This window comes from Nerophis lumbriciformis, linkage group LG24 (assembly GCF_033978685.3).
Source record: "Nerophis lumbriciformis linkage group LG24, RoL_Nlum_v2.1, whole genome shotgun sequence".
Classification (NCBI taxonomy): domain Eukaryota; kingdom Metazoa; phylum Chordata; class Actinopteri; order Syngnathiformes; family Syngnathidae; genus Nerophis; species Nerophis lumbriciformis.
The window spans coordinates 23,198,620-23,214,300 of NC_084571.2; the positions used below are offsets into that span (position 1 = coordinate 23,198,620).

The window sequence follows — 15,681 nt, forward strand, 5'->3', positions numbered from 1 at the left end:
TCTTAAAAAATATATTTAACCCCCCAAAAATACTTTGTAATAAAAAATAAGAAACAAAAACAAGTTTTGGTTGCAAACATTTTGTTTGGTTGCATAAAAGACCCAAATGTATCTCCATATTTGTCTTAAAAATTATATTTAACCCAACAATTTGGATATTTGCAACCAAAGCTTGTTTTTGTTTCTTTTTTTAATTGCAAATCCATTTTTTGTGTTGAAAATCTTTTCTTCTTAAAACACAAGTATAGAGAAAAATGTGATAAAAAAAAAAAAGAAAAAAAGAAGATTTTCAACCCCTCAAATATACTTTGTAATCAAAAATAAGAAACATAAACAAGTTCTGGTTGCAAACATTTTGTTTGGTTGCATAAAAGACCCACATTTATCTGCATATTTGTCTTCAAAATGATATTTAACCCAACAAATTGGATATTTGCAACCATAGCTTGTTTTTGTTTCTTTTTTTAATTGCAATTCCATTTTTTGTGTTGAAAATCTTTTTCTTCTTAAAACACAAGTATGGAGAAAAATGTGATAAAAAAAAAATATACTTTGTAATCAAAAATAAGAAACAAAAACAAGTTTTGGTTGCAAACATTTTGTTTGGTTGCATAAAAGAGGCCAATTTCTCTCCGTACTTACGAGGATGGGAGATTTGCCAGTAAAGCGCCACATTTCAGGCTTGCTGCGCGTAATGACGGACTTCAATTAAAGGGCGAGTTTTTCACTCAAGCCCACTTTTCCAGAACATCAGCGTGCGTCCTAAAGTAACCTTTAACCTTAGCGCAACGTAAATCTTTGTGGACGCCAGTCAAAGGGCGTGTAAACAGCGGGGAGGGGCGTGGCTTGACGGGGAGAAAAGGATATCAAAGTAGTGTTCAAGTTGCGTGGCTTGTCTTCCCGTGAGTGAACGTCCGAGTAAAAGAAGGCAATGGAGTGTCAGTAAGGTAACAGAAGTGAGTGTGAGAGGGCGGAGTCTATCAGCTGGTGCAGATGCTGTTTATGGTGATGATGGCTGGGTCCACCAGGCCCAGTTCCTCGTGCTCGTTGACGCACAGCTGGTACCCGCAGCCTCGCCGGCGCTTCAGCGGCGTCATCTTAGCGTCGGGCTTGGCACGAGGCGGCAGCAGGAAACCAACGCTGCCGGCGATCAGCATGTGCCAGATGCTGTGGATGTAGAAGTAGTTCTCCTCCGTCTCCACGAAGGCGTAGAGCGCCACGGCCGACGTGGCAATGGCCGTGCCCGGGAAGAGGAAGAAAGCCCAGCGCTTCCAGGTGGGCGGGTAGCATCGCCGTCGGCGGACAGTGCGCACCGTCTGAAGGAACACAAAGACACGTTTCCATTAGTCCACAATACAATTATCACACAATATTTGTGTCCTATGTTTGGCTGGAGACATTTACACCAAGAAACTTTCCCCTAAGAGTGTCAGAGCTTTTCTTCCTGTCACGCACAGTTTCTCTAAGCTTACTTTAAATTTTAAACTTACTTAAAAACAATCTGTTCACCTATTTTTTAGTTGCTTATTAGCTTAAACAAGTAACCACCGATTGTCTTTAGTAAGATAAATGAAGGTTTAAAAGTACATTTACTTGTAGTCATTCACTAAGCTTACTTGAAATGTTTAAGCTTACTTAAAAACAATCTGTTTACCTAACTTTTAGTTGTTTATTAGTTTAAACCAGTGACGTGCGGTGAGGTTCATGGCTGGTGAGGCACTGACTTCATCACAGTCAGATTTACAAACATATGAACCCTAAAGAGTATCTTATTCACCATTAGATTGGCAGCAGTTAACGGGTTATTCTTCCCTGCTTGGCACTCAGCATCAAGGGTTGGAATTGGGGGTTAAATCACCAAAAATGATTCCCGGGCGCGGCGCCGCTGCTGCCCACTGCTCTCCTCACCTCCCAGGGGGTGAACAAGGGGATGGGTCAAATGCAGACGACAAATTTCATTACACCTAGTGTGTGTGTGACAATCATTGGTACTTTAACCAGAGGTGGGTAGAGTAGCCAGAAATTGTACTCAAGTAAGAGTACTGTTACTTTAGAGATTTATTACTCAAGTAAAAGTAAGGAGTAGTCACCCAAATATTTACTTGAGTAAAAGTAAAAAGTATGTTGTGAAAAAACTACTCAAGTACTGAGTAACTGATGAGTAACATACACACACATATCATATATATATATATATATATATATATATATATATATATATATATATATATATATATATATATACACACACACATTTATATATATATACAGTATATAATTTATATTTATTTATTTTGCCGTTTTTGTTTACATGTTAAAGGTGTTTTAATGAATATACATGCATGTTTAACACATATAGATTCCTTTCTTTCATGAAGACAAGAATATAAGTTGGTGTATTACCTGATTCTGATGACTTGCATTGATTGGAATCAGACAGTAGTGCTGATAGCGTCCACGTTTTCAAATGGAGGAGAAAAAAGTTCCTCCTTTCTGTCTAATACCACATGAAAGTGGTTGATTTTTGGCATCTTATTTGTCCAGCTTCCATATTCGTTTTTATACACTTTACAAGAAATACATTGGCGGCAAACTCCGTAGCTTGCTAGCTTGTTTGCGCTGGCTTTCGGAGACTCTTGTTTTGAAAGCGCAAGCGCGATGGAGCGGCACTTTTATTGTGAAGACAGGAACTGTGCAGTCAGTCTTTAGGCTTTTGACGGGATGTACGGTTGAAATAAAAGGGTCTTTTTTCCTTCACACTTTTGATTGATTGATTGAAACTTTTATTAGTAGATTGCACAGTACAGTATATATTCCGTACAATTGACCACTAAATGGTAACACCCCAATAAGTTTTTCAACTTGTTTAAGTCAGGTCATGTGACCGCCTGGCTCTGTTTGATTGGTCCAACGTCACCAGTGACTGCATCTGATTGGTGGAACGGAGTGAACGTCACCAGTGACTGTATTTGTTGAAACGCAGGCACTATGAAGGTTTGTCTGACAGACCAAAACAAACAAAGCGTGCATTAACAGATCGATAAAAAATAGTAGCGAGTAGCGAGCTGAATGTAGATAAAAGTAGCGGAGTAAAAGTAGCGTTTCTTCTCTATAAATATACTCAAGTAAAAGTAAAAGTATGTTGCAATAAAACTACTCTTAGAAGTACAATTTATCCCAAAAGTTACTCAAGTAGATGTAACGGAGTAAATGTAGCGCGTTACTACCCACCTCTGACTTTAACTTAACTTTAACTTTACACATACAAACTGTAGCACACAAAAAAGCACATTTACTTATAAATTAAGTCCATGCGCCGCAACTAAAGCCCTCACTTAAACTTTCCACGTGCAAGATTGAATCTATTTAAAAAAGTGTAACCGAGGGTTTATAAATGTCGCCTATACTGTATGAAACTACAAAATAACAAACACGGAGGCTCCAGTTTACACGAGGACCACTTTATTTACCTTCTTTCAAAAACCTCCGCTCCACTCCGTGTCATCTCTTCCGCTCTTAGCGCCTTCAAAATAAGAGCTCAAGGCATATACTGTATAACAGCGCATAACAGGAACTTAACATCACAAAGAGGAAAGCCCATGAAAATAGGTTACAAAAGTTATTTAATAAGAGTGCAAAAACAATAATGTTCGTGTTGGAGGAGTTGTGAATTAGATACACCTGCAGTCTGCAGGTGTACCTAATGTTGTGGCCCTGCAGTCATTCACAACTCCTCCAACACGAACATTATTATTTTTGCACTTTTTGGCTTCTTATGAAATAACTTTTTTAAATAGATTCAATCTTGCACGTGGAAAGTTTAAGTGTGGGCTTTAGTTGATATAACAATTCTACGGCGGGGGTGCAGGAGGCGGGATTACTGGAGCCTCAGCCAGTGCGTCTTTTGCAGCCGTTTTATGATCGCTCAGCACAAGAAATACGTTACACACATACAGTTGTTGACAAAATACACTGTACATTATATACCTCAGCTAACTAAACTATGGAAATGTATAATATAATTCATATAGCAATACGGTCTCACTGCACAGCAGGCCAGCAGTTAGCCGAGTCCGGAATCCATGTTGAGGCACTGAGTGACGTGCCTCAACTGGCTGCTGTTCACCTCACCGTCTCTTCTCAGTATTTGAAAGGCAAATGTGAAAATTCAGCGATTTTGAATAAAAATAATCTAAAACTGGTGAAGTTAAATGGAAAATAACTTCATAGTGTAATCACTGGATACATATAACAATTTAATTTTTTTTTTTCTTTTTACATTTTTTTTCTTTCCATGATGGCAGGTGAGGCCCCGCCTCACCTGCCTCTAGTGACTGCACGTCACTGATTTAAACAAGTAACCATAGATTGTCTTTAGTAAGATAAGTGAAGGTCAAAGCGTACATTTACTTGTAGTCATTACCTAAACAAGTAACCATAGATATTCTTTAAATGATTTAAAAACAATCTGTTCACCTAACGTTTATGTTGTATATTATTTTAAACAAGTAACCATAGATTGTCTTTAGTACGCTAAATGAAGGTCTAAGAGTACATTTACTTGTAGTCATTCACTAAGCTTATTTAAAATTGTTAAACTTACTTAAAACAATGTGTTTACCTAATTTTTTGCAGTTTATTAGTTTAAACAAGTAACCATAGATTGTTTTTAGTAAGATAAGTGTAGGTCAAAGCGTACATTTATTTGTAGTCATTACCTAAACTTACTTGAAATGTTTTAAAATTATTTAAAAACAATAAGTTTACCTAACTTTTAGTTGTTTATTATTTTAAACAAGTAACCATATATTGTCTTTAGTAAGATAAATGAAGGTCTAAGAGTACATTTATTTGTAGTCATTCACTAAGCTTACTTAAAATTGTTAAGACTTACTTAAAACAATCTGTTTACCTAACTTTTAGAAGTTTATTAGTTTAAACAAGTAACCAAAGATTGTCTTTCTTTAGTAAGATAAATGAAGGTTTAAGAGTAAATTTACTTGTACTCATTCACCAAGCTGACTTTAAGTTTTAAACTTATTTAAAAACAATCGGTTTACCTACTGTAACTTTTAGTTGTTTATTAGTTTAAACAAGTAACCGTAGATTGTCTTTCATAAGATAAATGGAGGTCTAAACTTACTTGACATTTTTAAACTTACTTAAAAACAATCTGTTTTAGTTGTTAAATTATTAGTTTAAACAAGTAACCATAGATTGTCCTCATTGTAGTCATTCACTAAGCTTACTTAAAATTGTTAAACTTACTTAAAACAATCTGTTTACCTAACTTTTAGTAGTTTATTAGTTTAAACAAGTAACCAAAGATTGTCTTTCTTTAGTAAGATAAATGAAGGTTTAAGAGTAAATTTACTTTTACTCATTCACTAAGCTGACTTGAAGTTTTAAACTTACTTAAAAACAATCTGTTTACCTAACTTTTAGTTGTTTATTAGTTTAAACAAGTAACCATAGATTGTCTTTAGTAAGAAAAATGAAGGTCTAAACTTACTTAAAATTTTTAAACTTACTTAAAAACAATCTGTTGACCTAACTTTTTGTTGTTTATTAGTTTAAACAAGTAACCATAGATTGTTTTTAGTAAGATAAATGAAGGTTTAAGAGTACATTTACTTGTAGTCATGAAATGTTTTAAAATGTTTTAAAAGCAATATGTTCACTTAACTTTTAGTTGTTTATTAGTTTAACTTGAATTTGGCTTGGAAGTTTACTTTAAAAAAATGAGGCAATCGGTTTCCCGACTTTTTTGAAGTAAACTGAATTAGTTAGAATTTACAGTGTGGAGGACATCCTAAACACGCAGATACTTATTTTTTGCTGATATCGGACAGACATCTGACATCAGTATCGCATTAGGACGCCAGTAATTGTCATGTCTACAAGGAGACTATTCAAACTGTAAATGTGTGTCCAACAGCTTTGTAAAAACGAGTAAGCAAGGGAGCAATAATAAAAAAACATTCTGGTTTATTTTCATGGGAAACGCTCCTGCATGGTGAATTTAACGAGCATCAAATATTCAAGCTGCAGGAGGAGCTTTAAGCGTCCTCTCAAGTCCACAAAGTGATCGTGGTCACGGCGGTCTGATGGATGTTGCAAGTTGCAACGCCGCACCTCGGCCGCCGTTAAACCTAATTAATTCCGTTATTTGTGCGTTGTTGTTCTCCTGCGATGCGTCGTAATGTCACTTTAACTTTAATACGGAATATTCTGATCCACTTATAAGCGCCCCTGAAAGGCTATAAAACGCTGAGCTGGCATATTTTTCATTTCTCTCTGAACACCAGCTACAGAATGCTTGATTACTGCATTTTCCTTTTTATTCCCACTTCATAAGCGTTGATCGCTCGCCTTGTTTTCCTCTCAAGGCATGAAGGTATGGATTGTGGAGACGGATGGAAGTGAGCAGAATAATGAGGAGAGTTCCAGCTGGGAAGTTGTGATGAAATTACCAAGTGGGAATAAAGTCATAATTCATGTGGAGCCAAGTGGAGACATACTTGACAGTCTGGACTAGAGTTGTCCCCATACCAATATTTAGATACGGGTACCAAAATGTATTTCGATACTTTTTGATACTTTTCTAAATAAAGGGGACCACAAAAAATTGTATTATTGGTTTTATTTTAACAAAAAATCTTAGGGTACAATAAACATATGTTTATTATTGCATGTTTGTTCTTAAATAAAATAGTGAACATACTAGACAACTTGTCTTTTAGTAGTAAGTAAACAAACAAAGACTCCTAATTATTCTGCTGACATATGCAGTAACATATTGTGTCATTTATCATTCCATTATGTTGTCAACATTATGAGGGACAAGCTGTAAAAATGGATTATTAATCCACTTGTTCATTTACTGTTAATATCTGCTTATTTTCTGTTTCAACATGTTCTATCTACACTTCTGTTAAAATGTAATAATCACTTATTCTTCTCTTCTTTGATACTTTACATTAGTTTTGGATGATACCACAAATTTAGGTATCGATCCGATACCAAGTAGTTACAGGATCATACATTGGTCATATTCAAAGTCCTCATGTGTCCAGGGACATATTTCCTGAGTTTATAAACATATAATCCATCCATCCATTCTCTACCGCTTGTCCCTTTCAGGGTCGCGGGGGATGCTGGAGCCTATCTCAGATAATGAATTTTTAAAAAAGGAAAAAAGATTTTGTGACGATAAAAAATATCGATGTAATCATAGTAGTATCGACTAGATACACTATTGTACTTGGTATCATTACAGTGGATGCTGTAGGTCGTGAGTTCAAACCCCGGCCGAGTCATACCAAAGACTATAAAAATGAGAGCCATTACCTCCCTGCTTGACACTCAGCATCAAGGGTTGGAATTGGGGGTTGAATCACCAAAAATTATTCTCCGGTGCGGCCACCGCTGCTGCTTACTGATCCCCTCACCTCCCAGGGGGTGATCAAGGGTGATGGGTCAAATGCAGAGAATAATTTCGCCACACCTAGTGTGTGTGTGACAATCATGGGTACTTTAACTTTAACTTTTAGGTGTAGATCCACCCATGGCATTTGTTTACATTAAGGAGGGCTAGCTTGCTGTTAGCGGTGAGCTATTGTATCCTCCTAGGGTGTGTAGTGAAGCATGTTTAGCTATTCCTCGTCCTGCAGTGATAAGGTTACTTGTAAGAAACATACTTTATTTTTTCGCCATGGAGGCCAGGATTATTTATTTGGAAGTACAAACCCCGTTTCCATATGAGTTGGGAAATTGTGTTAGATGTAAATAAAAACGGAATACAATGATTTGCAAATCATTTCCAACCCATATTCAGTTGAATATGCTACAAAGACAACATATTTGATGTTCAAACTGATAAACATTTTTTTTTTCAAATAATCATTAAATTTAGAATTTGATGCCAGCAACACGTGACAAAGAAGTTGGGAAAGGTGGCAATAAATACTGATAAAGTTGAGGAATGCTCATCAAACACTTATTTGGAACATCCCACAGGTGAACAGGCAAATTGGGAACAGGTGGGTGCCATGATTGGGTATAAAAGTAGATTCCATGAAATGCTCAGTCATTCACAAACAAGGATGGGGCGAGGGTCACCACTTTGTCCACAAATGCGTGAGCAAATTGTTGAACAGTTTAAGAAAAACCTTTCTCAACCAGCTATTGCAAGGAATTTAGGGATTTCACCATCTACGGTCCGTAATATCATCAAAGGGTTCAGAGAATCTGGAGAAATCACTGCACGTAAGCAGCTAAGCCTGTGACCTTCGATCCCTCAGGCTGTACTGCATCAACAAGCGACATCAGTGTGTAAAGGATATCCCCACATGGGCTCAGGAACACTTCAGAAACCCACTGTTAGTAACTACAGTTGGTCGCTACATCTGTAAGGGCAAGTTAAAACTCTCTTATGCAAGGCGAAAACCGTTTATCAACAACACCCAGAAATGCCGTCGGCTTCGCTGGGCCTGAGCTCATCTAAGATGGACTGATACAAAGTGGAAAAGTGTTCTGTGGTCTGACGAGTCCACATTTCAAATTGTTTTTGGAAACTGTGGACGTCGTGTTCTCTGGACCAAAGAGGAAAAGAACCATCCGGATTGTTATAGGCGCAAAGTTGAAAAGCCAGCATCTGTGATGGTATGGGGGTGTATTAGTGCCCAAGACATGGGTAACTTACACATCTGTGAAGGCGCCATTAATGCTGAAAGGTACGTACAGGTTTTGGAGCAACATATGTTGCGATCCAAGCAACGTTACCATGGACGCCCCTGCTTATTTCAGCAAGACAATGCCAAGCCACGTGTTACATCAACGTGGCTTCACAGTAAAAGAGTGCGGGTACTAGACTGGCCTGCCTGTAGTCCAGACCTGTCTCCCATTGGAAGTGTGTGGCGCATTATGAAGCCTAAAATACCACAACGGAGATCCCCGGACTGTTGAACAACTTAAGCTGTACATCAATCAAGAATGGGAAAGAATTCCACCTGAGAAGCTTAAAAAATGTGTCTCCTCAGTTCCCAAACGTTTAATGAGTATTGTTAAAAGGAAAGGCCATGTAACACAGTGGTCAACATGCCCTTTCCCAACTACTTTGGCACGTGTTGCAGCCATGAAATTGTAAGTCAATTATTATTTGCAAAAAAAAAAGTTTTTGAGTTTGAACATCAAATATCTTGTCTTTATAGTGCATTCAATTGAATATGGGTTGAAAAGGATTTGCAAATCATTGTATTCCGTTTATATTTACATCTAACACAATTTCCCAACTCATATGGAAACGGGGTTTGTAGCTAAAACACTCCCGACTGTGAATGGATGTTAGCTGCTAGCTAGCTAGCCATGTCTTAAAGCACCTCTTCCTGAGGGTGTTTCAGTGTTATAACTTCCATCCATCCATCCATCCATCTTCTTCCGCTTATCCAAGGTCGGGTCGCGGGGGCAGCAGCCTAAGCAGGGAAGCCCAGACTTCCCTCTCCCCAGCCACTTCATCCAGCTCCTCCCGGGGGACCCCGAGGCGTTCCCAGGCCAGCCGGGAGACATAGTCTTCCCAACGTGTCCTGGGTCTTCCCCGCGGCCTCCTACCGGTCGGACGTGCCCTAAACACCTCCCTAGGGAGGCGTTCGGGTGGCATCCTGACCAGATGCCCGAACCACCTCATCTGGCTCCTCTCGATGTGGAGGAGCAGCGGCTTTACTTTGAGCTCCTCCCGGATGGCAGAGCTTCTCACCCTATCTCTAAGGGAGAGCCCCGCCACCCGGCGGAGGAAACTCATTTTGGCCGCTTGTACCCGTGATCTTGTCCTTTCGGTCATAACCCAAAGCTCATGACCATAGGTGAGGATGGGAACGTAGATCGACCGGTAAATTGAGAGCTTTGCCTTCCGGCTCAGCTCCTTCTTCACCACAACGGATCGATACAGCGTCCGCATTACTGAAGACGCCGCACCGATCCGTCTGTCGATCTCACGATCCACTCTTCCCTCACTCGTGAACAAGACTCCGAGGTACTTGAACTCCTCCACTTGGGGCAAGATCTCCTCCCCAACCCGGAGATGGCACTCCACCCTTTTCCGGGCGAGAACCATGGACTCGGACTTGGAGGTGCTGATTCTCATCCCAGTCGCTTCACACTCAGCTGCGAACCGATCCAGTGAGAGCTGAAGATCCTGGACAGATGAAGCCATCAGGACCACATCATCTGCAAAAAGCAGAGACCTAATCCTGCAGCCACCAAACCAGATCCCCTCAACACCTTGACTGCGCCTAGAAATTCTGTCCATAAAAGTTATGAACAGAATCGGTGACAAAGGGCAGCCTTGGCGGAGTCCAACCCTCACTGGAAACGTGTCCGACTTACTACCGGCAATGCGGACCAAGCTCTGGCACTGATCTTACAGGGAGCGGACTGCCACAATCAGACAGTCCGATACCCCGTACTCTCTGAGCACTCCCCACAGGACTTCCCGAGGGACACGGTCGAATGCCTTCTCCAAGTCCACAAAACACATGTAGACTGGTTGGGCAAACTCCCATGCACCCTCAAGGACCCTGCCGAGAGTATAGAGCTGGTCCACAGTTCCACGACCAGGACGAAAACCACACTGTTCCTCCTGAATCCGAGGTTCGACTATCCGGCGTAGCCTCCTCTCCAGTACACCTGAATAGACCTTACCGGGAAGGCTGAGGAGTGTGATCCCACGATAGTTAGAACACACCCTCCGGTTCCCCTTCTTAAAGAGAGGAACCACCACCCCGGTCTGCCAATCCAGTGGTACCGCCCCCGATGTCCACGCGATGCTGCAGAGTCTTGTCAACCAAGACAGCCCCACAGCATCCAGAGCCTTAAGGAACTCCGGGCGGATCTCATCTACCCCCGGGGCCTTGCCACCGAGGAGCTTTTTAACTACCTCAGCAACCTCAGCCCCAGAAATAGGAGACCCCACCACAGACTCCCCAGGCACTGCTTCCTCATAGGAAGACGTGTTGGTGGGATTGAGGAGGTCTTCAAAGTATTCCCTCCACCGATCCACAACATCCGCGGTCGAGGTCAGCAGAACACCATCCTCGTGCACTGCTTTCCCTTCCTGAGGCGGCGGATGGTGGTCCAGAATTGCTTCGAAGCCGTCCGGAAGTCGTTTTCCATGGCCTCACCGAACTCCTCCCATGTCCGAGTTTTTGCCTCTGCGACCGCTGAAGCCGCACACCGCTTGGCCTGTCGGTACTTGTCCGCTGCCTCAGGAGTCCTATGAGCCAAAAGAACCCGATAGGACTCCTTCTTCAGCTTGACGGCATCCCTCACCGCCGGTGTCCACCAACGGGTTCTAGGATTACCGCCACGACAAGCACCAACTACCTTGCGGCCACAGCTCCAATCAGCCGCCTCGACAATAGAGGCGCGGAACATGGTCCATTCGGACTCAATGTCCAGCACCTCCCTCGTGACATGTTCAAAGTTCTTCCGGAGGTGGGAATTGAAACTCTCTCTGACAGGAGACTCTGCCAGACGTTCCCAGCAAACCCTCACAATGCGTTTGGGCCTGCCAGGTCTGTCCGGCATCCTCCCCCACCATCGCAGCCAACTCACCACCAGGTGGTGATCGGTAGAAAGCTCCGCCCCTCTCTTCACCCGAGTGTCCAAAACATGAGGCCGCAAATCCGATGACACAACTACAAAGTCGATCATGGAACTGCGGCCTAGGGTGTCCTGGTGCCACGTGCACATATGGACACCCTTATGTTTGAACATGGTGTTCGTTATGGACAATCTGTGACGGGCACAAAAGTCCAATAACATAACACCGCTCGGGTTCAGATCCGGGCAGCCATTCTTCCCAATCACGCCTCTCCAGGTTTCACTGTCGCTGCCAACATGAGCATTGAAGTCTCCCAGTAGAACGAGGGAATCACCCGGGGGAGCACTCTCAAGTACTCCCTCGAGTGAATCCAAAAAGGGTGGGTACTCTGAGCTGCGGTTTGGCGCGTAAGCGCAAACCACAGTCAGGACCCGTTCCCCCACCCGAAGGCGGAGGGAAGCTACCCTCTCGTCCACCGGGTTGAACTCCAACGTACAGGCTCTGAGCCGGGGGGGAAACAAGAATTGCCACCCCAGCCCGTCGCCTCTCACTGTCGGCAACGCCAGAGTGGAAGAGAGTCCAGCCCCTCTCGAGAGAACTGGTTCCAGAGCCCTTGCTGTGCGTCGAAGTGAGTCCGACTATATCTAGCCGGAACTTCACCTCGCGCACTAGCTCAGGCTCCTTCCCCCCCAGCGAGGTGACGTTCCACGTCCCAAGAGCTAGCTTCTGTAGCCGAGGATCGGACCGCCAAGTGCCCTGCCCTCGGCTGCCGCCCAGCTCACATCGCACCCGACCTCTATGACCCCTACTATGGGTGGTGAGCCCATTGGAGGGGGGACCCACGTTGCCTCTTCGGGCTGTGCCCGGCCGGGTCCCCATGGGGACAGGCCCGGCCACCAGGCGCTCGCCATCGTGCCCCACCTTCGGGCCTGGCTCCAGAGGGGGGCCCCGGTGACCCGCGTCCGGGCAAGGGAAATCTGGGTTCCTTGCTTGTTTTCTTCATAGAGGTCTTCGAGCTGCTCTTTGTCTGATCCCTCACCTAGGACCAGTTTGTCTTGGGAGACCCTACCAGGGGGCATAAAGCCCCCGGACAACATAGCTCCTAGGATCATTGGGACACGCAAACTCCTCTACCACGTTAAGGTGGCAGCTCAGAGAGGAGGTGTTATAACTTCACCTTTATTTTTAGTTTTTAGGCCAAAATGTGTCTGTTCTCCCCTTTCTGTCTACACACTGTGTCTGCTTGTAAGTACTCAGTGTGTGCACGCTGCCGAACATGCTCCACTGCTCGTAAAACCAGCAATGAAAAAAATTCATAAATGGGGAACCGCTACTTTTTAAACAGAGTATAGTACCATTTTTGATTCATTAGTAGCGTGACACTATACCAGTACTGGTATACCGAACAACCCTAGTCTAGACTGGAACGCTATGAATAAGAGAGTTTGGCAGATTTAGACCTCGATGCGCGCGACACTTCCTGCCCTCCACTCGACTGATCTAACTCAGTTATGTCTAGAAGCGTTCACGATGGCCGCCGCCGACGCAGAGTTCAAATAAAGGCGTCGGGAGTCGGAGGAGAGACTGGAAGCAGACTGATCCACGAAGCGTCACACAGCCAAAGTGCTTTAACGCCACGGCATTATCACTCAATCCCAGCCATGGCGGGGCCTGTCGGTGTGTGCTTTATTGCCGCGGCAACATCTGAGTGACTATCTGTCACGGTCGTAATCAGCGCAGACACGAGGCGTGCACGTCTACTCTGCAGATATCATCGCTGGGTATCGCGCCGCATTTGCATTTGACATGTGTCAGACAACAAATGTCTGTTATCGCCAGCTGAACTGCAGCCGCTTGAAGAAAAGCTGCTGAATGCTAACATTTACTCACGAGCATCAATCCATCACAGCTTCCACTGTCACAGATCTCTGCCTCAAAAGTCCAACAAAAGAATGACGTTACACACACTCAGCTAAGTGAGCGTCTAACAATTAACTGTGTGTCTTGCTTATTATTTGTGATGGCAAAAAATAAAGTCAAATTAATTTTTTTAACCACACAAATTTCTTGCCATACTTCCAAAAAAATACATAAAACAATGTTCAACCCTACACAAATGGATGTTTGAAAACAAAACATGTTTTTGTTTGTTTATTATTTTTGTTTTTTCAATTGCAAATCCATTTTTTGGAGTTTAAAATATTTTCTTTTCTTTTTAAAAAAAAAAGTCCTACAGAGTTTTCTGCCTCAAAAGTCTAACAAAAATAATGACATTACAAACACATTTAGATAAGTGAGCATCTAAGAATTAACTCTGTGAGTGTTTTGCTTCTTCTCTGTGATGTCAAGAATAAAATGTACTCTTTTGTTTGCAAACAAAACTTGTTTTGGTTACTTTTTATGATTGCAAAACCATTTTGTGGGGTTAAAATGAAATAAAATAAAATACAATTTTATTTATATATATATATATATATATATATATATATATATATATATATATATATATACCAGTCATGAACCTCACCGCACGTCACTGATATATATAAATGTATACATTTATATACATATGTATGTATGATGTATGTATATATATATTTATATATATATATATATATACATATTTATATATACATATATATATATATATATATATATATATATATATATATATATATATATATATATATATATATATATATATATATATATATATATATATATATATGCTTTGGAGCGTGACAGTGACATGCGGTGAGGTTCATGGCTGGTGAGGCACTGACTTCATCACAGTCAGATTTACGAACATATGAACCCTAAAGAGTATCTTATTCACCATTTGATTGGCAGCAGTTAACGGGTTATGTTTAAAAGCTCATACCAGCATTTTTCCCTGCTTGGCACTCAGCATCAAGGGTTGGAATTGGGGGTTATTAAATCACCAAAAATTATTCCCGGGCGCGGCGCCGCTGCTGCCCACTGCTCCCCTCACCTCCCAGGGGGTGATAAAGGGGATGGGTCAAATGCAGAGGACAAATTTCATTACACCTAGTGTGTGTGTGACAATCATTGGTACTTTAACTTAACTTTAACTTTACACATACAAACTGTAGCACACAAAAAAGCACATTTCATTAAAAAAAAACGTTATTATGGTCTTACCTTTACTTATAAAATAAGTCCATGAGCCGCTGTTGTGCTGGATTAATGCACCCCCTGACGAGAGTGTTATATCAACTAAAGCCCTCACTTAAACTTTCCACGTGCAAGATTGAATCTATTTAAAAAAGTGTAACCGAGGGTTTATAAATGTCGCCTATACTGTATGAAACTACAAAATAACAAACACGGAGGCTCCAGTTTACACGAGGACCACTTTATTTACCTTCTTTCAAAAACCTCCGCTCCACTCCGTGTCATCTCTTCCGCTCTTAGCGCCTTCAAAATAAGAGCTCAAGGCATATACTGTATAACAGCGCATAACAGGAACTTAACATCACAAAGAGGAAAGCCCATGAAAATAGGTTACAAAAGTTATTTAATAAGAGTGCAAAAACAATAATGTTCGTGTTGGAGGAGTTGTGAATTAGATACACCTGCAGTCTGCAGGTGTACCTAATGTTGTGGCCCTGCAGTCATTCACAACTCCTCCAACACGAACATTATTATTTTTGCACTTTTTGGCTTCTTATGAAATAACTTTTTTAAATAGATTCAATCTTGCACGTGGGAAGTTTAAGTGTGGGCTTTAGTTGATATAACACTCCCGTCAGGGGTTGCCGTGCATTCTACGGCGGGGGTGCAGGAGGCGAGCCTCAGCCAGTGCGTCTTTTGCAGCCGTTTTATGATCGCTCAGCACAAGAAATACGTTACACACAGACAGTTGTTGACAAAATACACTGTACATTATATACCTCAGCTAACTAAACTATGGAAATGTATAATATAATTCATATAGCAATACGGTCTCACTGCACAGCAGACCAGCAGTTAGCCGAGTCCGCAATCCCTGGTGAGGCACATGTGAGTGACGTGCCTCAACTGGCTGCTGTTCACCGCACCGTCTCTTCTCAGTATTTGAA

The 15,681-nt window shown here is 41.8% G+C and overlaps 1 protein-coding gene across 2 annotated transcripts in view; it reads right to left on the minus strand.

Annotated features, from left to right (window-relative positions):
• Window positions 1-381: 381 nt before the first annotated feature.
• Window positions 382-15,681, minus strand: part of tmem8b (transmembrane protein 8B) — a 211,091-nt gene continuing 195,791 nt past the window's right edge. For both annotated transcript variants that reach the window (XM_061981821.1, XM_061981823.1), the window contains one exon: window positions 382-1,316. In XM_061981821.1, the coding sequence (XP_061837805.1) occupies window positions 981-1,316 (336 nt within the window). In that variant the 3' untranslated portion in view covers window positions 382-980. The remainder of the gene's footprint in view (window positions 1,317-15,681) is intronic.